At 37.0% G+C, this 24,931-nt stretch overlaps 1 protein-coding gene across 5 annotated transcripts in view; it reads left to right on the forward strand.

The window, feature by feature from the left end:
- Positions 1 to 24,931, forward strand: part of APBA2 (amyloid beta precursor protein binding family A member 2) — a 112,151-nt gene that overhangs the window by 66,118 nt on the left and 21,102 nt on the right. For 4 of the 5 annotated variants that reach the window (XM_069798049.1, XM_069798046.1, XM_069798051.1 and 1 more), the window contains 5 exons: positions 9,550 to 9,630; positions 10,983 to 11,019; positions 17,180 to 17,325; positions 18,670 to 18,705; positions 20,301 to 20,387. In XM_069798049.1, the coding sequence (XP_069654150.1) occupies positions 9,550 to 9,630; positions 10,983 to 11,019; positions 17,180 to 17,325; positions 18,670 to 18,705; positions 20,301 to 20,387 (387 nt within the window). The remainder of the gene's footprint in view (positions 1 to 9,549; positions 9,631 to 10,982; positions 11,020 to 17,179; positions 17,326 to 18,669; positions 18,706 to 20,300; positions 20,388 to 24,931) is intronic. The other variant, XM_069798050.1, reaches the window with a different exon arrangement.

Raw genomic sequence — 24,931 nt, forward strand, 5'->3', positions numbered from 1 at the left:
AATTGTATAACTTAGTATATTCAGTGCCTTACTGTCAGCATAAAAGTTCTACCTTGTGTGAACAAGCTTGATGGTCTTAAATGGTTTGACTAGTTACTGGGTATTGACTAGGAGCAGAGAAGTCTGGCTAGCATGTTTTAGACTAAAGCTGGTCTTTCTGGCACAGTACACCAGCAGCTGCTACTAGGAGTGTTGCTGCTTGTAAGTTTTGAAAGTATTTGCAGAACAAAAGAGAAGATGAGCTCTTGAATAAGAAAGTTGGTGAATTCTTCTATATGCTTGAAGAAGAAATTGTGAGGTTTTTTTCCTCCTGAATGACTGCCAATTCAAAACAGAATTCAAAATGGACTTTCATTTCAACATCTTTTTGTACTCTTTCAAAGTTTATTTAGCAGAAGTTGAGCTGAATTGCATTGTACCTTTATTATTCTTGCCAGACTGCTAACAACTGGGGTTTTTGTAACACTGGGATATTGATATAACTGCCACTGGTGTGAAAATAAACAAAGGGACCTAAGTATTTCTGAGTTGCCCGTCTGAGCTTTAATGGTTATTTCCAGTCAGTCTTGGGCCAACGCCTTACTCTTTTTTTAATAATGGAGGAAGTGCTGGTGTAATAGGAAGCCACTGACTGGCACGTGGCCATTGAATTCTGACAATCACTCTTCATAAAAACGACGAACTATTGTCTAATGGATAGAGCATTAAACAATACATGATATTTCATTCCTTCAAATATGAAGGGAGAAAGGAAAGTAGAGATAACAGTCAGAGATACAGCAGTACAGGTATCCATTTCAGTTTAGCATGAAGGAATAAACAAACTGGGTGACGAGACATGCATTTAATTTGTAAGAAAGGAGACAGGGCAAAGCTGCTGTGGGCATCTCCAGCAAAGAGAAGAGCAGATAGGCCTCCAAGGCATAAAGGTGTGAAGCAGCATTTCTTATGGAGATACAGAGGCTCACAAATGGAGACATGGGGAGATCCTCCCCTCCCCCACCCCAAGCCTCCAGGGATATAAAAGATTAAAAATCAAGTTAATTAATTTTTAGCAAGCATTACTTGAATGCGTTTATCATAACAAGACTTGTGTTATCTTGCTGTGTTCTGTTCACCTACTGCAGGTTGCTTATCGTCAGCTTTACCTAAAAATCAGGCTCATTGTGAAGGCATTAGAGTAAGAGTAGAGTATCCATTTCTGCCAAAGTGAGTTTTATACTGAATAGGTCCTGAAATGTCCTTAAGGTGAGGTGTGGCTGGACCTGTAACAGATATTGGACTTCAAAGAATTTGAATAAAGCACAGAGGATTTTGTTCTTCTGGGACATTAAATTCTTTTAATATTTACTATAAAATGTCTAAGGGATGGATGCAATTAGTGTACTGTCTAAATGAACCTGTGTCTCATTTGTGAAACTGAGGTAGTAATTATTTTAATTACAACAATTAACATTCTTACATAGTGGAAGGAGAAAAACCCAAGGCCATTGTCAGTAGATTTGCATGCCAAACTTATTGTTTGCAGAGAAATTGCTTGGAAGATCCTTGGTTTTGTCATCTTGCTAAAAGATATCAGTTATTTTAAGTGTGCATCACAATACAAAATACCATGGTGAGAGGGATGACACAGAAGCATACATACTGCATATGGAACACTTTGAATGCTTTTAAGTTAAACCAAGATACTATGTGTTTGTCAGTTTTTGTAAACAATAAGCAAACAGGAATGTGCATTTTGTGGTTTTATGCACGTACTGTGCTGCCCTTAGCTTTTTTCATGTTTCTGCTCCTCTCCTCCTTTCCTGCCTCCCGTAAGTGAAAATACTGCTGCATAAAGTTTCAGGTTAGTTAACAGTAACTGATACACAATACATTTTTACATACCTTTAAAAATATGTAGTTATTAATTCTTAGCCTATGATAAATGCTAGCAATTGTCTTGCATACAAAATATTAAATAACCAGTAGACAAATGTGATTTTTAAGGTTCCAGTTGCTAGGTTTGCTTTCAGCAATTAATCACCAGAGAACAGTAGTCACTTCTAAGAAGGACCCAACAATCTGCAGAGAATGGAAAACAAAGTAAGCATCTCATTTTACTTTCAGTGTGGGTCAGTCTCCAGTCTTAAATATACATGCTCACCCTTGAAAACTTCAGGGATATGAGCTTGCTTGTATGAGCCTTATATTTGTAAATACCCCTAGGGAAGTGCAGACGATTTGCACTAGACATGCCTGAGGGAAACCTAGAATACATTTAGAGTGTGTATTTGCTCTAACTCGCTGCTTAACATAATTTATTTCTTGCAGGTTTTCCACGCTTATATTATTTAAGAAGGGCATTACATCTATGAAGTTGAAACTGATTATTTGGGGCATTTTATGACATAACTCAGATTTAACAACTTCAAGCCAGGAGTTTCCCCCACCCCCATTTGACATCTTAGTCATCTCAGCCTGAGCCAACTGTTAAAGTATCTGACACATGAAGAAATTTTCCTTTTTGCTTACAATTTCATTTTATATGTTTCAGCTTCATGCAGGGAAGTCTAATATGGTCAGACACCCTATTGATGTAATTCTCCTGACTTAAGTATTGTTGGGTGGAGTAAGGAAGAAGAGGAACTGAATGGCTCATTCAACTGATACTAGCATACAGCATGACCAGAAATTTTAAACTGATGTGGTGTTCCTGTGCAAAAGTAGTTGCTATTGACTTGGAAGTTTTTCATCTTTTTGGAACGCTATTACATTGCATAGCTTCAAGTTTAGGTAGAATATTGTCGGTTTGGCACACTAATAATCAACCACGGAACAGTTTTACTAGGTGGAAAATGAGAGTAGTCCTCCTGTTGCAGCTGAGTGCTTGTACCACACAAAATATGAACAAGGGCCTGGTCTAAACCAAAGCTTGAACCACAAAAAGCTTGTCTCCAGATCAGTTCACTGCAGTGTATCCTGTCCTGCTTCCTTCTCACAAAGCAGTATGGTATGGGGCAGTCTCAGGCCCATCCTGCTGTTCCCAGACAGCATTTGGAACTTTAGTTTCTCCTATTGCACCCATAAGATATCTGCAGAGAACGATGGTATTACCTATTATTTTACTAATACTAAGTTAATGCTAGCTCTATACAGTCAGGTAGCATAATTAAAGAATGGCAGAAGCAGTCAAGAAAAAAGTTAGCAAAACACTGGACACCAGCTGAAGTAATACCAATGGAAGATGTCTTTTGCACTAATGGGACTCAAATAATCGCTTCCCTCTGGAACCTCGTATGTGGCAGTTTACTCTTTCAATCCCAACTGGAGTCATAGCTTTATGAAACACTGGCATTGGCATGGCCCAAGAGCTACTTCAGATGACTGTCTGATCAGCCCTTTGTTCTTCATATCTCATCTGCTTAGATTTCAGACTGCAAACTCCTGAGGATGCATAGTCTCTCCTACCCTATTCAAACAAATCTATTTGCCAACAATAAAAGATAAAGTTTTTAACAGCACCAACACCCCACCTTCATCTATACCTTTCTAAAGAAAGAGGGATTTGCCATTATCACCATTAAGGAGGAGAACCTTAGAGGGAAGTCTACTTTAATGATACTGCCTGTGACACATGAATTGTATTGCTTCTTATTTCTCAATCATACTTTCATATCACTGACATACATTTGAGAGCCTAACCAAATATGCTCAAACTCCCCTGGTAGGGACCCCACAAGCTTCTGCAGTGTTAGTCTCATTTCACAAATTTCATGTAGGCTATGCTCTTATACTTTTTCAACATGGACAGTCAGAGACAGATAAAATATCACTAACAAAGAATTTGTGAAAGAAAATTTTACAAAGTCTTCTTTTTTGTCTCAGTTTGTTCTCCAACAGCTTTGTACACATCAGTGCTGCTACTGTGTTTTGTTTAGCTGTACTAGTAGACCTCAGTAATGACAAAAATATTTGAAGTTTATTCCCTTCTCTTGGCGTAGGCACAGTGCTCTTCTGCTGCAAAGACCCCAAATCCAGGAGTCTTGTCTGTAAAACATCTCACCCTTAGAACAGTCTGAAGCAGCTAAGATGATAGACATATCAGAAAACCTGTATCTTAGGAATTTCTTACTGGAGTTCAGTCTGAGTATTATGGGATGCATTTGATAGAATTTGTGGAAAACACAAATGGGTGTAAATAAAGAGTATTAAAAGAGCTTGCTGCATTCTCCCTTGTGTTCTAGGCAGCTGTGGGGCAGAAATACTAAACAGCTATTACCGAGTGACAGTTCCCAAACTTAGCAGGTGTAAGTACGTGCTGAAAAGTGCTAAAGAGTTCAAACATTCTCAGACAAAACCAGTTTCTCTGTGCTCATTGGCTGAGTCATGGCTTTTTAGCATTAAACTCCTGACACCAGGGGGCAGCCAAATCAATGCCTCTTACCTAAAGATGCATTAGTGACAGAGTCTTCTCTTGGAGGTTTAGAGCAGAAGGCAGTACGCACTCCAAATTACATCTACATAAAAATGCACCATTCAGCACAGCTATTTCTCTGAAACTCTTTAACACAGCTGGTTTTCAATCTTAAATATATGCAAGGACAAAAAAACCTCTTAGTTGGTTAAGATGATAAAAATCAATTGGTGATTGTTTTCATGTTTATTGAAATTGGATAGAGTATTGAAATGCTTTTGTGGAATGCTTAGATCTCTAAACTTACTTTGACTCCTTCTCTTTTCATGCTAGTTCCATACTCTAACTTGACTTGCTTACTCAGAACTACTCCTTTCCACAAATATTTTCCTCTTCACTTTTGACATGTGCTAGCACCAGCTCTAAATTAGCACATAAGTAATGGAATCTTTATGAGAGAACAGTGTGTGAAGTCTGGCCTTTATTTTCTGTGATCAAAATCAGAAATCCTTCAGCTAGTCAAAACCTGCCTCACTCAGATTCTACCTTAAGTGTATCCTGCTGGGTCAAATTGCTCCTACTGACACTAGCATGTTACTGATGTTACAATAACTCATGCAGCAGCTCAGTAAGGGTAGATTAAGCCATTTGCACTCCACATCACCTATGAGAAGTTATTGCAGTCGTGTGGGTTAATAGGAATAGTACCACCATAATAGACTTGTTACTAGGTTACCATCTCTTGATTCAAAAAGATGTTTTAGATGCACCTTAATGTGTTTCTATAAACACAGTAGTGTTTATATATCAGGAGGACATGTAGCCCAGTGATAAACTGCCTTCAGAAGCCAACAGAAGATCACAGAAGTTGAAACTACTAGAAACTGAAGTTTTGTCCTTAAGTGATGAAGGTAACAATACTCATCTGCTTTACCTTTGTTCTAGAGAGAAACAACAAACCTGGATGAAAAAAATCTATTAGATCTGTTGGTTTACTTGTGTAACAGATAACTTATTCTAGTCAACCTACTACAAAATATCCCTTGTCCAAGAAGGTTCTTTCTTTTTGGAGCCTACCACAATGAACCTTTTTCACTTGGAACCTACCACAAAATATCTGCTTTCCAAGAAGCTTAGCAGTCTTCAAGATGAGTCTCAAAATACATAAGCCAGTACATTGGTTTCTGAACACTTTATTTGATAATATTTGAACAGTATTGCTAGTAAAGAGATTGGCAGGTATGGATCATAAGCCTCATTATTCAAATGTTTAAACACAGTAATAAAGCCTTACCACGCCTTTGAGCTGCACTCAGTGCTTGCTTATCAACTCTTTACCGAAAGAGTTAACAATTCTGAAAAAAACTAATCTTTCGTTCCTCTCAGACAAAATATTCCTCTGAATAAATCAAGAAAGGGACTAACCTGCTGGTTTCTAGCAGAATGTTCTTCAGCAGGGAAGTGCTTCATCAGCACTGAGCACCACAGCAGCATTCAGGATCACAGGTGGCAGCTTTGAGGAGGACCATATTGCTGATATGAGATTTTGACTGAAAAGCTAAACAGCTTACACTGGAATAAACAACTAGTAGCATTAAGAAACAGCCCAACTCAATCATTACCAACTCTCACCTCCAGCTAAGATGAGCTTTATACTGCAGGAAGGGGTGGTTACAAAGGGGGTCTGGTTGACTGGGAGGGGCCCTGCAAGATTGGTGGGAGGAGGGAGGCCCAGGTGGCCCCAGGCCTGGCAATTAGCCATCAGGACAGGGCTGGCCAGCACATGGGTAGAGCTGTAGGCATGTTTCTGAAAGATGTGCATAGATGCTTCAGTGACCTCAAATAAGTAGAGTCTGATTTTCCTCTCAGCCTAAAGATGGCATTTTCTGCTGCCTCAAATTCCTTCACATGATGCTGGACAGTGCCTCAGTACTTGCTCAGAGGCAAAAGTGTTAATACTACTACACCTTTAATATTTTAATTTTCTTATATCTTTGCTTTGCAGAATCTGTCCTTTTATCAGAATCTTATCCTAGGATAAGAGACTTTTAACATAGCTGCAGTTCTGTGTTAGTGTGCAGTCAATTCCAGATTTCCAGTTTAGCTTTATGTTCTATTCTAAACTGCAAGTCAGGGTATAAAGTATTTATAATACCTTGTAAGTATTTCCTTCAAATGTGATTTTTCTAGCTATGGTAAAACTTAAAACAAAAATATAAATTGGAAACTCTGTAAGAAACACAAAGAAAGCAAGTATTGAGTATGATAATTTATTCGACATTGGTCAGATCACCTGGGAGCATGAACAAACTTCCAGCCCACACCAAATAGCAGAATTTATGTTTTCTAAAAATGATTCCATAAAGAAGCTCCAAAACAGCCCTTCATCTTTGGTCTAGAAGCATCTCCTTCCATATGTACAAGACTACATGATTTGTAACTGTGTATGGGAGATACAGCCATGCCTACTGTGCATAGTTCTCTCCTTTGACACTGTAAGTCTTGAGGAAAGAAAGGGAGGCCCTTCTCCCTGTACTTCTTTCTGCCCTTTTCTTCTGGGATACCATGTTAGCAAACATTTCTTTAGCATGAAGATCTCAACCCTTATTTTGTAAAGGGTCATTGTAACAGCCCACACATTTGCAGGCAAATGTTGGGCACAGAAAGTCTCAGACAGGCACAGTTCCCCTTACATGTGCTGCTGCTAAGGGGACACAGGGAGTGCTACACTCTAAAGCTGAGAGTATCTCAAGAATGTGATAGTACACTCATATTTGTTCGGAGGAAGTGCTCACACACTCACCTACCCATCACAACATTTTTAAAGAACAAAATGTTAATAGATCAGCCAGAGTTGGAACATGTTGTGTGGACAGATGTGCATAAAAGAAATGGAAGAATTCTTTGTACCTGAGATTCTGCCTAATTAGACTGGGGCTCCTAAACAAATAGGTGAAACACTGGGGGGGGAAAAATTGGCCTTCGTGTACAGACACCAAATAGTAAGTAAAAAACATTTATTATGTTCCTTGTAGAGGTGATGTGATTGATCCCAACTCATAATGTATTCTGCACAGACTTTTCTTTGGAACCCAGCCAATACACAATAACAACATATATACTACATATGTGACATATAAACTACATCTGTGACTAGGAAACAATAAACAAGCAAGGCTTGTTTATATTCCTAAAAACCTGAAAATAGGAACTCCAGTTAATTACAGCTATGTATAATCAAAAGCGAAATGTCATCCAAGTGTTTAGTCATATTTTATATTAAGACTATATGGAATTATATATGCAACTATTACCAGAGAGCATGATCGGTATTATGATCCCCAGGGCTGAATAAGTCAATTGACATATAAGATTTGTGACAGAGACATGTTTGAACAATGTTTATGGTATGCTTACTAAACCAGTCAACCAATTCTTTCTTTATATGCAGGTGCATTTTCAGTTCAGTCAAGTGTGTGGTAATCAGAACTGACAAGAGTTTTTAAAGTATTAACATTCTGTTGCACATACTGGAGTTAATATAGTTGCTGTCACTGTTTACAGTTTAATGTATCTTCATTGTGGCCTTGTCATTTTCTCTGCTTAAATCATACTTGATTTAATCCTACTACTTTAGGGCATAATATATGATTATTATGCTTGTTTTATTAAAGCCCTCTAGATATTTGTTTACCTCATTAATATATTTCACTGCATATCAACACCTATTGCTCCATATTAGTTTAGCCATGCAATATAATTAGATTTGTCTTGTCTCAAACAGAACAGGATTTATAAGCAGGGATAGGGTAAGCTTCTTAGCTACTACAGCCATGTAAACAGGGCCCTAGTCAGTGGGTCGCCAAGTCTTGGTGTTCTGTGTATGTCGCAGATAGTCTTTTGTTTCCTAAAATCCTGCTTACTACTTGGGTGACTTTTTGCTTTGCGTATGTTGTCTTACCTGAGAATTAGCATTACTGAGCTAATAGCCCTAATGTGCCTGCTTCATTAGCACATTTTGTTCAGCTGACCAAATATTACTCATAGGGTGTAATTTGTCCAGAGATGAACATGCAGACTTTCTTTGATTACAGCTACATATTGCATTTGAAAGTCAGAAGACAAGGAGTTATGTTCACATGTAGCATTCAGGCTGACCCTTTGAAATAATACTGGCTCAGTGTTTTCCATTTGCACAATTGTTCATACAAGTTCTTATTTGTGAAGCCTCACAATGACAGTGGCATTTAGGCACTCTTTTTTATACATAATGGGGAAACTGAGAAAAAAGGGAAGTGAAATATCATAAACCATAAAAATTTGTTCCAGAAATCACCTTGGTTTTCCAGATTTCTAACACTGAAACTCTTGAGTCATGAAAACTTCACTTTCTTGGTATGTATGGGACACATACATACCTGTGTTGGGTGCTGGTGTTCTGTCATTTGTGTCAGGTCTGGAGAAGAAATTCTGTCCCTGAGAATATTGGAACTTAGAAGAAAAAGAATGTTGCGTAGTTTAAAAGGCTTAGTATTTTCCTTGTGTGAGGTTTTATATTTTCCATTTTGCATTTCTTCAGAAGCCTGAAGATGTGCTGTCAGCATGCTGTAGATTTGCTTGGCCCAAAAGGAAGGAGATGCCATGAGGTATCTGTCATGAACACAGAATCCTATATCTGGTGCTAGGATTCTGTTTTTCAGACCAGAGGTGGCCATTAGGACTATTTTGATTTTGTCCAGTACTGAGAATAAACACATTTAAAAATTCTGACTTTGGTTTCTGAAAATTTGAACATGTCAGCATTTGGCTTAATTTCCTGTGAAAAATTTGCATTGAAATAAAATAATTTAATTTAAATTTAAATCAGTAGTGTAACTGCTACTTAATGATAATTGAGATGTCTTATTATTTACATCAAAATACATCTTTTATTATAAACAGCCCAACATTTTTATATGAATCTCATATTTGCTAAATTACAACAGGAAATTCCAACTATTGTAGCACGTTATGATATTTCAATATCAGTAATGAATATTGATTGCACATAGATAATGACATATAAATACATACAAATAACTACACAGAACAGCTTCATGACGAATGACTGTCATAAAATAATGGAGAACATGCTTTCTTGTTTTTTCTTACAGATGTGCAATGGTTTAGAGCAGCCAAGGAAGCAACAGCGTTCAGATCTCAATGGACCAGTTGACAATAATAATACACCTGAGGTAGGTACCTAAGGCCATTAGGCCGTTCTGCTGCCCATCTTCCTGCAGTCAGGCTTCCATGAGGGAAAGCAGGCATCAAATTGTCAGCTTTCCCCCTCTCACGGGGAGGCTCTGTTTCTTTTCCTGAACTGACAATAAATACCATGGCTGCATATTCTGAAAAGTCTTTGAATCATACCCATGGATTTGTTGCTGCCACATTCATTTTATGTAACTGTCCATGGCATGTACTCAAACCTAAAATTTTCTGATGACATACAGAATAGAGAGAACACTTGAGAATTTCTCTTTTTGGATTATTGGAGCATCAAAAAAAATTGGCTTCTGCTTTTTTTCTCCCTCCTGCCCGCCCAACCCCCCACCATCAGTCTTTAAAGCCAAAGGACTGCTTAATTCCCACAGGAATAATTCTCTTTAAATAACCCCTAATATCAAACACATCATTCAGTGCTGAGGGCTCAAATGATTCATGTCTTTTTGAGTGGCCTCTGTGGTAAGATGCATCCTGTCTCAGTGTGCTGTGAAAAAGATGTGGTGATAGGCAGACCTGCTCTTGTCACTAAAGACTGGAGCAAAGAAGACATCTAAGAATGCAGAATGAGGTTATGCTTGAGGCTAGACACAATGAAATGAAATTCAGACTTAAAAGCAGAAGTCTGTTACCTCAAAAATATGTAACATATTTAGCCTGTAGCCTGTTACATTAATGAAGAGGTACATTTCTAAAGCCTTTTCCCATAATGGAGAAATCAGCCTCTTTCCTGGACATAGGAATGCCTGAGGAGGCTGGCAAAAGACAAGCAAATGGAAGGACTATATCTGTTTATTGAAAATAGAGACAGTAGCATAAAAAGAGCACTGTTGTGGCTCCTGCTGAGATTAAGTGTAATGCTATGTACTGTGCAATCAGGGACAGTTCTTTTTATTCACTGACCCAGAATCTGGCTTTGTAAAATATTGTTAAATGTTCTTAATTAGAAATTTGGGATATCATTAATAGGCAATGTGATCTAGTGGATAAACTATTGGACTGGGAATTGCTGGTTTGTATTGCTCATTTGACAGCTGACTTCCTAGGTCATTTTCATGTTTTTCCCTCTACTCTCCCTTATTTTTTTGTGTGGTGGGATCTGCTTAAAATGCTCTGAGATTCCAGGTAAACAGCACTATGTAACAGTTAGGTTGGGTTAATTAGTGATGTAATGTGTTTCACTGTGCTAAATAGTGGCTATGCAGAAGTTATATAGAGAAATTTGATTTTTTTAAACAACAGCTGTTTAAATATAGTATGAATTCACTTTGGTTTGTGAAAATTATTTTGTTACAGCTATACCATTTTTATTTCTCAACAGACAAAGAAAGTGTCTTCATTTCCAAGTTTTGTTGATGGTAAGTTTTACATCATCCATAGTTAAAGTAGGATAAAATGGAAGCAAATGCTTTAATATATTTTAAAGATAACAGTTCTAAAAACCAGTCAAACCCAAGAGAATACAGCTGAAAAGTTTTAAGTATTGAAGTATTTAACATTTTCAACCCCCCCCTGTGGGAATGGGTGATAAAAAGGAGGGGCAGATAGAGTTCTCAGATTAAGGTAAAGATGGAGACAGTTAAAAATCTGGAAGGGTGTAAAAAAGATGGTAACAGTGGGCCCCAGCAGGGTGGAGATTTATGATTTATGAAGGTATAAGAGCACCCTGTTCTTCATGGCCTTGTGCAGAGGAAAGAGTCATTTAACTGTTCAGAGCAGCCCCTGTATCACTTTGATGTGATGCACGTTATGGCACTCTGGGAATCTCAGTTGTCAGCACAAACAGAAGGGTTCTCCAGATCTGATAAAAAATTGGTAATCCAATCCTCTGTTTAGAAGAGCCATGCTTTCGTGTGTTTCTTCAGTCTCCTTTGCACTGCTATTACATATTTTCTGTTTGGAGAAAAATAAGTCAATTTATTAACACAAGAAGGTGGGCAGAGATAAAATGGGATTATACTGAAAAACATTATCATTCTCTGATTCACAGACAGCTGAAGAACTTTTTATGGGGAAAATGCATACAGCTCTTCCTGCAAAGGAAATGTCTACACTGTAAAGTGAAAAAAGACAGTAGGCATCTTCTAAGCATCTGACCCCTTAGATCTGCCATGAACACACTTTTCCCAGAATGGAAACCATAAATGAATGTTAAAAACCTGATTACTAATGCCATTCTCAACTCAGAGAAAACTTACTATGATTTAGAGTAATATTAGAATGTCCAACACATTTTCCTTCTCTTCCCTGATGCCATCAGCTTGACTAGCAACTTCTAAGTAATTTCCTTGAAGAGCTAGAGCAAATGGAAGGTTCAAAGATTTCCCCTTTTACACAGATTGACATTTGAAGGAAATTACATGTAACACTTGGCATGTGCTGACTAACAGGCCCTAAATAGAGGTAAATTAAATGCATTCCCCAAAGGTGGCTGAGACAAGAAAGCAAGCTGATACTTTGTAATAAGCATCTACCGATTGTATAGTGGACAACTATAAAGGGAGGCCAGCATGACTATAGCTGTAAAACGGACTACAAAATTCACCCCTCACAGCGCTGGTAGACACAACCGCGCATTTTAATTTTATTGGGATAAAAAGGTTATGTCTTTTTCTTACCTTACCTTACCAATCGGCTCACTACTCTGTTGGAAAGAGGTCAGTATACTCTTTTAGATAGCATGATACTTTTTTTTTGTAGTTCAATTGTTTTGCTTTCTCTGATTTTTTTCTATAGTTGCACAGTATGTGAGGATAAGCTATCTCTTAGGCTTTTTCTATTGCAGGTATTATATGGCATTGTCTAATACAAATAAATATGTAGCTCACTAGGAGCTTATGATAGCTAACATGACTGCTCTCTGAATTCAAAGAAAAACAGAGTTTTTATTATTAATTTGTATGTAGAGTCCCAAAAGGAACAGGACCCTACTGCACAAAAGAAAAAGTTCTGCCAGCTAACACTCCTTGTTCTTCCCTGAGTTTTGATGGCAATACCACAGTCATATTCTGGTTACATTCATATTCAACTGTTCAGGCACTTAACTTTCAGCATGACTCCTTAACTAGAGTAGCTATATCTATGTCTCTATTAATACAAAATATTTTTCATATGCCATGTGGACATAAAAACAAATCAGATAATAGGCACAAAAAATATTTGAAATGTGTTTTGATATTAGAATTGTTTCAGTAGTAGTACCACTACATGCTTTTAGTGGTAATTAATTAGTTCCACGTTCAGGGGTTCTGGCTTTTTTTCTCTCTATATTTGTCCTATCACCATAATTCTCATTCTCTTGCACAGTAACAACCATGAAATAAAGAAATCAGCCAAAATATGGGACTTGTAGATAGCCATTCTGTGAGGTGACATATGCCCTGTGTCCGTTTACTCCTTATGCAAAATCTGCTGCAGTGCCATGCACCCTAAGGTCTCAGTGACTTCATGGAGTATGATGGTTCTCAGCAGGAAGTTGAAAGTACTTCTGTGCTCTGAGCGCAGTCTCTAAATACTGTCTGAATCCTTGGTTTACACATGATTTTAGATAAATATAAAAATATGTTCCTAACAGATGATTAAATTCAGTTATGCTGAATTATTGAATGAGTATTCTTGTTCTTATTTTATGAATACAAAAGATAAGTTAATTTAAAAATGTTTAGACCTAGTCTACTTAGTCTAGAAATATGTTTATACTTGTTGCATTAATAGATCAGCAGAAAACCAAGTAATCTCTACTGCACTGATAAGATAGTGCAGAAATTTACAGTTAGATTTTTTAGAAATAGTTATCTAATGTTTAAGCACCAATACTCAACATAAAATTCCACTCTTTGTTCACACTGAACTAATCTTCAAGTTTCAAATCTATTTTTTTCTTTTTCCCTTCCTCATCAGTAAGCCTTACACGTGCTTACAGTCAAGGGTATGCTTAAGTGCTCTGATGAGCTGGGACCTCAGCCAAGTCTGCATTTTTGTATTATTTAAAGCAGTCAGAGATAAGGGAAGAAAACACTCAGGTAACCCAATTTAACCCTGGTAATTTTCGATACCATTCCATCCTTCCAGCGGATGTCTTCTTTTACGTGACAATTGCTTACATTGCCTTCATGACGGGAAATGCATGTTGGAAATGTTTTCTGCCCAACATGCCTTGTCTTCTGTTTTGTTTTGGGTTTTTTGTTTGGTTTTTTTTTTCTTTTTTCTATATTAGCTATTGCTATAAGCATTTTATACATGCTTTTGTTTTATACATGGTGTCACAGAATTTGTTGCTATTATATTGATTCTGCAAAAAATCACCTTCTAATGCTATGAAGAGATGTTTGAAACCTTATCCAACCAAAAAATCCCCAATCTTTAAAGAATCCAAATGAATAAAATTAGGATTATAAAATTGCTTAAAACCCTAGGTTATTTCCATGGTCAAGAAGTTTTTCAGACAAATTAGTTAAAAAAACTATTGCTGTCACCAAACAGCCAAGACATGAGAAGAATTTGTTGTTTTCTTGGTAACACTCACTTCTTTCACAGATCCCTAAGCTATGGTGGGGATTACCATTTCATGCTCAGAGCTGCTAGCAGCGTAAAAATAAAAATAGATCTCTAAATATGTCTTTGAAAGTGCCTTTGACATAGCCTATCAATGACTTGGAAATCAAGACAAAAATGTCTTACTCAAAGATGTACAAAGCACCAATACAACCAGAAGTGGGCCAAATTCAACATTCTTGAAAATAATTGGAGAGACAACAAGCTTTTCTGAGTTCAGCCAGCGTTTCTGGGATGGAAAGAAAGTAGACTAAGGGACTGATATGTTTTAAATAACCAGCACAGCTTTTTTTTTGTTGACAAATCCTGCAGACTCTTACTTAGCATTTTGGTCTTTGCTTGATGTAGTAATGACTGTATTAGAATTTGTACCAAGAATTGCAATTTTACTTGTCTTCCGACACACAAAATATTTCAAGAAAATTACTCTAAATTAACTACTAAAGGAGGTTAGTTAGACTGATTTAAACATTCTGTGGGTAAGCATATTTCAGAGTTAAAGCAACCTTGATTCAATTTAGCTTGATTTACTTAGCCTGAAGTGAATGAAGGAAAGCAAAATTAAAGCCACTTTAATTTTGAATGAGCGTGTTGATGCAGGTATCTAATGAAGTTTTGCTAACTTAACATTAAATTCACATCTTTAATTAATTTCCCTCTTTGCTGCCCTTGAAACAAGATGTCAATATACTGCAACATTAGTATTGTGTTGCATGCTGAAAGAAGTACAGAGGTAAAAGACTTAAGTTTTAGGCCTGAAAAGATGTATGAATAACATCATCAGAAGAGGTACCATATAAAATACATCATCCATCTGCTGAAAAATGTAATGGTGCAAAGATGTAAGCAAAGAGGAACAGAGATATAGTAAATGAAGTTCTTGTGGAATTTTCATTTTCTTTGATTTCATTCAGTGAATTAGTGCTGCAAGAACAAGGATCGTTTTGTGAGGTATTGAAAGACTTGGCCTTCATGAAGAGTTTCAGTGACTTTTTAAATTAGTAACTTCCCAAGGATTTCATTGAGGGTTTTCACACATTTCAGTGGAGATTGTAATGATATTTTTTTATTCTTTCCCAAAACTTTGAGAATTTTAAATTCCACAGAATTCTATTCTGACTTATAATGAAGATCCAAACCATTACTGGATTTGTATGGATGTGATCTAAAGCAAAATGTGTCCTCCTGTGCTATATAATTATCCTTTTGAAGCTTGAAACTATGGTGTTTGCTAGCAAAACAAATAGCTGCATTTTGTGTGAGCATTGTTAGTCAATATCAGGTCTCTGAAGAGTGCAGGACTGGTATAAATATATATATATATGTCTATATACTTTGATTACTGAATTACAAAGACTGTGGGTTTTTTTGCTGGGAGTTGAGATTTCCAGCAGGCAAATGTGAGGTCTGCATGAAGTGTAGGTGTCAGCAACATTGCTTGAAGAAGAAAGTCACTTCTTTCGATCAAGTTTATTTTCTGTTGGAAGACTTTTTCTAAATTAGAGTGGGAAAATGAGGGATGGGAATGCTCACTAAAAGATATGTGTGCAAACCACTATTTAAGTACATTTCATCAGCATAGCATGCCGTATATTTTTCCTTCTCCACTTACTAATTTTCCACATTCAGTTGATTATAAATAGATTGAACTAATCCACTGTACAATAAAACTTTTTTTAAAATTAGCATCTCCCTTTAATGTCATTTTTCTCCTCACACATGAGATTCATGTACTTCAAAAAAAAGTGTTAGCAGCTTAGCAAGTTGATACAGCTCAAAGCAAATCTCTTTTATAAAACTGTTGAGGAACAGAAAATACTCACTGTCAAGAGATGTCAGCCAGACTCTGGAATGACTGTTCTTTACTGTTGATCTAATCAAGCCAGATGTAGAGCTTAACAGCTGAATAAAGAGGATGATGAGAATGGTTCCAGTATGATATAAATACTATCATTTATTCTCTTCTCCCTGCCTCCTCTTTTTCATCCTTGGAAAGAAACCACTTGCAAAATACAAGTTAATGTTAGAATCTCACTGAAGTCACTATGTAATTAATACTAACTATATACAAAAGCATTTTGTTGAATTAAGGCTAAAATTTAAAAAATATCAAGATGTTTTTAAGTTCCACTATTTTCCTATCTTTTTTAACATGGAATTTTTCATGCTCTTTCCACATGCTCCTTTTCCATAACTACCTTCTGTGACTTCCCTCTTCCCTGCTTTCAGAGGAAAAGGCTGTATGACCTGTTGTGCAGATTCCATTGATTAGACTGTGAACGTTTCATTGAACTCCTGTACTGCAGCATGTTTCTCCAGCTCTCAGTTTATACAATCTGTACTAGCCTGGGAACTGTGTTTTTCTATCAGTCTCTGAATTCTGGCTTTAGACATGACTAAACAGCATCAAGATGCCTACTTTTCTTGTTTCCTAAACTTTCTTAACTGTTAAGTTTCGTGGTTGACTTTTTCTGAAGCAAAGTACACCTTTGTGCCCGTTGTTCATCAGTATTTTTGCCAGCAATAATGTTTGGGGACTGTGTACTTCCACAAACATCTCAAAAAAATGTGGAAACACAAATCTGTATTCAAGCAGAAGTTTAGCTCATGCACCATAACAGTCATACTATAAATAGTAAGAAAGTTATGATAAAGGAACCTATCAGCATTTCTGAAACTTGCAAATAATTCCAATGTGTTTATCAGTGCAGCACAGGAAACATTTTTCCAATAATTTTCCTCTAGAATTCCACAGTCAAGCCATTATGCATTGTTTTAAATACAGTATATTTTTTGTGGAAATAATTATAGGGAAAAACATCATTTATTTTGAACTGGATTTCTTCATCTGTTTCATATTAGAAAAGGTATTTAAAAGGTTGTTCAAGCCTCAATATCCTTTATTCAATTTCTCATCTCTCTACCCTCCTTTGAAAGGCAGTAACTGTAAATGTCTCATGTCAGTTCCAGGACCTTGTGAACCTGAAGACCTCATTGATGGAATCATCTTTGCAGCCAATTACCTGGGCTCTACACAGCTGCTGTCTGAGCGCAACCCTTCTAAAAACATAAGAATGATGCAGGCCCAAGAGGCAGTGAGCCGTGTTAAGGTAGGGGATTTTTATTTTTTTAGTTTGTAGAATACTCTCTGACTGTTTGACAGTTGATCTCTAAACAGTACAGGATCTGCAGCTTCAGACCTATTCTGAAGTGCACTTACATGAGTATAGATCTAGTACCGTAAATACCATTAGTTTCCAGTGCTTATTATAAAAATACATACAGCATCTCTGAGGAACAAAATATAAATTATTGCAGAGTCTATTCAAAATTGTTTGGAAGCTGTATGAAGAATTCAAGTATTAAAGACAAATTAGGAAATATTCCAGTGGCAAAGCACAGGTTATTTGTTTGACTGTGGTTTTCCTCTTATGTCATTAATTCCTTTAACTTACTACAAATTGTGAAGATTAATCTCAATATATTGAATTATTACCTTTTTAGGACAAGAAGATCCATTACTATTGTGTTTGGATTTGGTGTTATTTACAATGAACAATTCTGTGTAAATAATGTAGCATAGACTGCTTCATACAGCTGTGTAAAAAAATGCTTTTTTTTGGTTAATAATCGAAGTAGGAGATTTTTCTTTCACAGTTTTTTCTGGATCTGCTGTAAATACCTCATCTGAATAAACACATGGTTAGAAAGAGGTAGATTTAAATGCTAATAGAAAAATCAGGTGCTTAGTCAATAAAATACTTAATTGGTAAAAATTGCGTGTTTCTGAAGGAAACCAGTTTGGGAAAATCATTTACGTAGTAAGAGACTGTCATGATTGATGATTGATTTGGCATTTAGAAACAAACGGAAGGCAAGAAAGGTCCAGTTCTTTAAACTTTCCAAACCTTTGAATTTCTATTTAGCATATTGTGATGTCTCAAGCAGTAAGTAATTGCTGATTGCAATTAACTCCCTAAAAACTGTTTCATGTATTAACAGCAATCCTAATCTGTCAGAGATACTTGACTACTTTAGATAGTCATGGAATAGAGCTTGAGTTACATTTTGTTCAACAATTACAAGTAGAAGTATGATCAATACGGAGAGAAAACCTTGACTTTAAAATAGTGCATGTACTGTCATTTTAGAGTGCTATATATTTAGTGGGATAAATGTCATGAGCAGCTGTTAACAGACAACACTCTTTGGTACTAATTTTTTTGTAATCAATTGACAACATGTATAATGCCATTAAATCCAATTATGCTTGAGAACTACATGAAATATAAACAAATCTTTCTCTCCTGCACATCCTTCTCCCACTGCCCCCAAATTTTTAATTTTTAACAGTCTGGATTCATAGTCAAAATGTTTCCCTGACTTCCCACACTGTCTTTTCTCTTTCTTTGTCTGTACATCTGTCTGCATTCTTTTTTTATGCTACTCCTCAGAGGATGCAAAAGGCGGCTAAAATCAAGAAAAAAGCGGTGTGTAAACAGTTTTTCTTGAATGCTAATGTTTACTTACATTTTTGTTGTACTTGTTTTCCATGGAGTGTTGTGTCTTTCATTATGGGTCCTCATAAAGTTGTCATTTTGGTTTCTTTGTTAAGTAGTTGAACACTGGATGGAATAAAATGAACCCATTTTCTTCATTGTTCATTTGCTGGAGTACCTGTCTGCTGCTCTTCTGTTGAATACCTGTGATTTTTTTAGTGCAGATATACAGCCAGTGTTATCCAGGAGACTTTTTTTAATGTAACGCTTATTTTTATTTTACTAACCCAAGCAGTAAGATGTATTTCCTGTGCCTGTGACTTACTATATATTTATTAAATTATTGTCGATATTTAAAAACAAATAGAATAAATTTACCAGGTAGTAGTTGGAACAATTCATACAGAAGACATTTCACTCAGTTAAAAACTATACTTCAGTTCACTAAATACAGTTGACAAAAACATCACTAAAATTAATCTTGCTCTTCGTGATGGTCTTGGATGAAAGCAATGCAAGTAGTCTCTGCCAAAGTACGTGCTTGCTTTGTATTTTGCTGGATGAGACTTAATTCAAACAAAATTAATCTGAATGAATAATAGGCATAGCTAAGCCTTTATAACTACAGAAAAGAGCAGCAAATACATCATTCTTCCTTGCACTGTTACATCAGAGACCCAATCTCTGACTTGGAGATGGATGCCTGCCTTTAGCACAGGGTGATAGAGTCTGTGGCAATTTTATTCTGAGGCTGCTAACATGGGTGCTGCTAAATACCAGCTGCAGTAGTGCACTATGGACAAGTAGCCTGGAGGAATAAATAGGTTCCTGCTGGAACTCAGAATATTAGGTAAGCTCTCAGATGATGCTTCAGTGAGAGGCAGCAGCTGCTTTACCACTTTCTCTCCTGTTTTCTCACGTGGGCAGAGCCAGGACTCACACTTAGGAAGCCATGTGGCATTACACGGTAATCCCGCTTACCCTGTGACCATGTTTTCCAATGGGATATGGAACTGTTTCCCCAGTGAGCAGTGCTCAGAAGCTGAGGTCTACAAGTCAGCTGATGGCTTTCTGATATGAGAAAAATAGTTCAGCAGCCAGTTCTTTATTTTGTAGAAGAAAACTAAACCCCACCACGGTACTGAGCACCAGCTTGCGCTTTTTTCGGTGAGCTCACTGAAGATGGCAAGGGCTAAGCAGCTGATGGGGAGTAAGTCACTTTCTCAATTCTCCTACTTTCTCAATTCCAATGCCTCCAGTACTGAAGTGCATTGATGAGACAGTGGGGAAGAAACAGCCATACTCTTTCTCCTGTTCTGGCTATAAATAGAGAATTTTAGTACTTGAGCTGTCAGTCCCATGGGCTCTGAAAATTCACTCTTACCCACAAAATCAGAGTATGCTTCACTCTTTCTATGCAACAAATGCATTCTTTGTATGTCTTTAGAAGCACCTTTGAATAGCTGTCTTTTAGTGGTTTAACAGTGCAATTGCCTCACATCACATTATGCTTGAAGCGATCAGTGAATTTGTCATTTTAAAGAGGAAATTAAAACTCCCCTTGTAACAAAGCATCTGTCTTTTAGACTTCAGAGGGAGATTCCCAGGCGTTGACTGAAGTGGATCTGTTCATCTCCACACAGAGAATCAAAGTTTTAAATGCAGACACACAGGTAAGTTATGATTAAATCTCTTCAAGAATAATGTTGAGTTAGACTGCACTCTTACACTCTTAGTGGGAAACTGAAGTTGGATAAATTCATTGTTGTGAGAATATTCAGAAAGAGCAGTGTTAGATCTGCTATTTTTGCAACACTTGCCATTTGCCAATATAGTAATACTGACACCAGTTTTGCTTATTCAATGTATTGGAAAATGCGTGCATGTTGCTGAGATCTTGTCATGGTTTAACTCCAGTCAGCAACTAAGCACCACCCAGCCACTGGGTCACTCCTCCCTGCTCCCAGTGGGGTGGGGAGGAGAATGGAAAAAAAAGCAAAACTCATGGGTTGATGTCCTGGTTTCAGCTGGGATAGAGTTAACTGTCTTCCTAGTAGCTGGTACAGTGCTATGTTTTGAGTTCAGTATGTGAAGAATGTTGATAACACTGATGTTTTCAGTTGTTGCTCAGTAGTGTTTAGACTATAGTCAAGGATTTTTCAGCTTCTCATGCCCAGCCAGGGCACAAGAAGTTGGCACAGGACAGAGCCAGGGCACCTGACCCAAACTGGCCAACAGTGTATTCCATACCATGGGACGTCCCATCTAGTTTAGGAACTGGGAAGGGGCGGGGGGGCAGGGAATCGCCGCTCGGGGACTGGCTGGGTGTCGGGCGGGCGGTGGTGAGCAATTGCCCTGCGCATCATTTGTACATTCCAATCCTTTTATTACTACTGTTGTCATTTTATTAGTGTTATCATTATCATTACTAGTTTCTTCTTTTCTGTTCTATTAAACTGTTCTTATCTCAACCCACGAGTTTTACTTATTTTTTCCCAATTTTCTCCCCCATCCCACTGGATGGGGGAGAGTGAGTGAGCGGCTGCGTGGTGCTTAGTTGCTGGCTGGGGTTAAACCACGACAGTTGAGATAAGAACGATTTAATAACTAAAGTAAAATAAAATGTAATACTAATAATACTAATAAACCATAATAATAATAGTAAATAATTGTAATAATAATAGCAATAATAATAATAACAACAACAGCAACAACCAAAAATACCCCACTAAACCCCAAGAAAAGACAAGTGATGCACAGTGCAGTTGCTTATCACCTTCTGACTGATGCCCAAGCAGCAATCCACCCCTCCCGGCCAACGCCCCCCAGTTTATATACAGAGCATGACATTCTGTGGTATGGAATCTCCCTCTGGTTAGTTCAGGTCAGCTATCCTGGCTATGCTCCCTCCCAGCTTCTTGTACACCTGCTTGCTGGCAGAGCATGGGAAACTGAAAAATCCTTAACTTGGGATAAGTGCTACTTGGCAACAACTAAAACATCAGTGTGTTATCAACATTATTCTCACACTAAATCCAAATCACACTGTACCAGCTACTAAGAAGAAAATTAGCTCTATCCCAGCTGAAACCAGGACAGATCTATAAATAAATTTAGGGAAAGATTCAAAAGTCTTTCAGAATGCATGTATACTGTTTCTCTGAAACAGTTTCAGTACCCAAATTTATTGTCTAACAGGGAAGTAATTTGCTGCTTTGACTAAGCTATTTGTATCTTGTCATTTTTAACATTTAACCTCCAATTTTTCCATAAATCACATCTGAGCTACCATCCCCTTTGCCTAAGGTAAATTATTAATTATTCATACTAAAGAAGTATCTGGAGACCACAGCAATGATCACCCTCATCTTCTAGGAATACATGTATATATTCAAATATCTTCATGAGAAGGATTTTTTTTTGAAGGAATTTACAATTAAACACATAAAATTTATACATGGATCCCAATATTTAGTATAATCTCACAAGATCTCTTAGACTTTGATCATACTTACAGAAACTCTTTAAATTTTTATTCTTATGTGAGGCTTTAAAAAGCTAAATTTTAGTGACATTTTTTGCTTTAGGTTTCACTAAAAAACTCCACTGTATGCAGCTAACAGCAGCTGAAAAATGGTAAGACCTCAAGTTACATTAAAGAACAAACCATTTAGAAAGTGCTTAGTTAAGCTAGATATAACCAAACTAGAAAATTAATCTTGTAGTATTTGGAAAAATGGTTGGAGTGACCTTATGCTATCCTTTCAGTGATACTCTTCCAGAACTTATGATGGTAGTATTTAGTCTTTTTTTTTTTTTTTTTAGTAGCAGAACAGACCAAGGATTATAGGTAAGTTTAACTGTCAGAAAGATACCAGAACAAACAAACCCTTTGTAGGCAGTTTGTGAGTGGAGATGAGCAAGAGTCAGCACAGATTTGCCAGAAGTAAATCATGTCAAATCAATTGTTTTCTTTTGTGATGGGGAATATATTTGTCCATGGCACAGAAGCAGCACGCATTGCCTATTGACTTAAATAAGGCTTTTATCTCATATAATATTTTCTAGATTATATAATTTAGATACAAGAAATACAAGCAGGCTAAAAAATTTCTGAGAGTATATTTATTTCTGATATATTGCTATGTAGATGGCAATATAAAGAGATAAAGAGCCAGAGGGAGACTCTCAAGCATGTTTCTTTGATGTAGTACTGTTCAATATTTTCATAAACAACTTGGAAGATGGAAAGAGAAAATAGTTATTGAACTTTTACCTTCATGTATAAGATCAGAGTTCAGAAATATCATGGCTAACTGAAGAAACAAGCTAAAACTCTAGGAGATATTTCAATAAAGATAAATGTAGCCCTCTACATTGAGGATTTTGTTTTGTTTTCAATTAGTGTATAATTTGTTTTTCTAACAATGCAAACCATGAGGCACCTACTTCTTCCTGAAATTTAAGAGAGCGCTACAGTCTTTTAATGTGAGGGTAATGATAGTATCTGCAGGAGATGGATTATTTTTCTTTTAACATAAGCAGATGTCCTTAACATGCCACTAGAACTCCCAAGAGATGGAGCCAGATGAGGAGTAAAATATCCCATCTAAAATGGGCAGTAGTATTTACAATCTGCCATCCATAAATTGTCCTGATACTGTATTTCATCCATGATAACCAATACCACTCTTTGTTATGGCTCAGCCATTTTTTGACCTCATGGTAAATATGCGTCATCCAGAGAGTATATTATTAAAGCTTATGACTACTTTTTGCATTAGCAGAAAATAAAATGCTAGTAATTATCAGTGTAAAGGTCACTACAGACAATTATTGATAAATGAACAGCTACAGTTTATAGTTGGAACGTATGGCAGTAAATAGGTAAGTTCTCTTTGTTGAGTAGGGATTAGTCTTAGTGGAAGTCACTCTTTCCCTTCTTTAAATAGTTCAGCATTTTAGCTGACCACCAACCCTTTTAAAATTAAAAAAGGAAAGTTTTTGAGGCAGACCATAAACACTTTGTCAAAGTAACTGTTACCTTATTCTCCTGATTCCCCTGAGATTTCTAGTGATATAAAATGCAGTGCACCATGAGGAATGGTGTCTAGTACGAACTGTTCAACTACATGAAAAAAACAATATTGGAAATTATTGTAATTACAAGCTCTCTGGTGTTTGCCCTGGGTTTTTTTGCTTTCTTTTTTTTTTACAGTGGGTCTTTCAGAGAGCTGTAAGAGACTTATTCCCATGACTTTTAAGCATTGCTGTTGGCAATTCCTTTGCATTTTTGGCTTGGTAATATTTTTCAGTGCTAGTGAAGTTTCCTGACTGGTGTAATTACCATAGGTCTATTTCAGCTGGTGTGGCAGCTGGCAGAGACAATCTGTTCTTTCATGGCTTTATCAATTATATAAAACCTATTTTTGCAGTGTGCCATCCATGATTTAGTGCATCTGTAGTGTTGTATAGCTCACATGAGGTAGCAGCTGATTTAAAATGTAAAATTCTCAGTTAAAAAATGACATGCAGCAGGGTTCAAAATGCTGAGCAGCACCAGTAAAGGTGTATTGCCACGTCGGAACAGAGCCAGCTCTGGTGATTCTGTTGTCCTCAGCAACACTAGGAATGGCACCCCTGCCACTTTTTAGTTGCTTATGCATTTAGTTACTGAATACCTTCAGCCCAAGTTGACCACCTGTTTAGTATACATGGTAGAAGCAACCTTAGGTTTGGCCACATGCCTGCTTTGTATGAGAGCAGTTCTTCCTTGTGCCACAGCTTTACAGACTTGCAGTCAGTGCATGAAAACAGCAGAAATATCACAGCAGCTTCTCCCATCTTCTTGCTTATTCAGTGAAGAGAAGCTGGGAGTGAAGCAACTGGGAAAACTAGCAGAGAAAAAGACAGATATAGAGATCACTAATGTCTGTGTGCAGAGCCTCTGGTAGATGATTGGTTCCATAAAACCATCTGACTTGTTAGGCTAATTCACATTCCCACAGGACTACATAACTTGAAAGCTTGGAAAAATGCTTAGGTTTTCCTCCTGCAGGTGTTCTTTGGGTTTCAAAAGGGACAACAAATGAGATTCTGAAATAGTTCCTTAGAAAGGAAGGGAGATTTTGAGAAAGGGGAATCTGGACAGGAGAAGATAGAACAAGGGTTTTAAAAAAGAGCAAGAGAGAGGCTGAATTTCTAAGGACAAATGTAA

This window comes from Haliaeetus albicilla, chromosome 12 (genome assembly GCF_947461875.1).
Source record: "Haliaeetus albicilla chromosome 12, bHalAlb1.1, whole genome shotgun sequence".
Lineage (NCBI taxonomy): Eukaryota > Metazoa > Chordata > Aves > Accipitriformes > Accipitridae > Haliaeetus > Haliaeetus albicilla.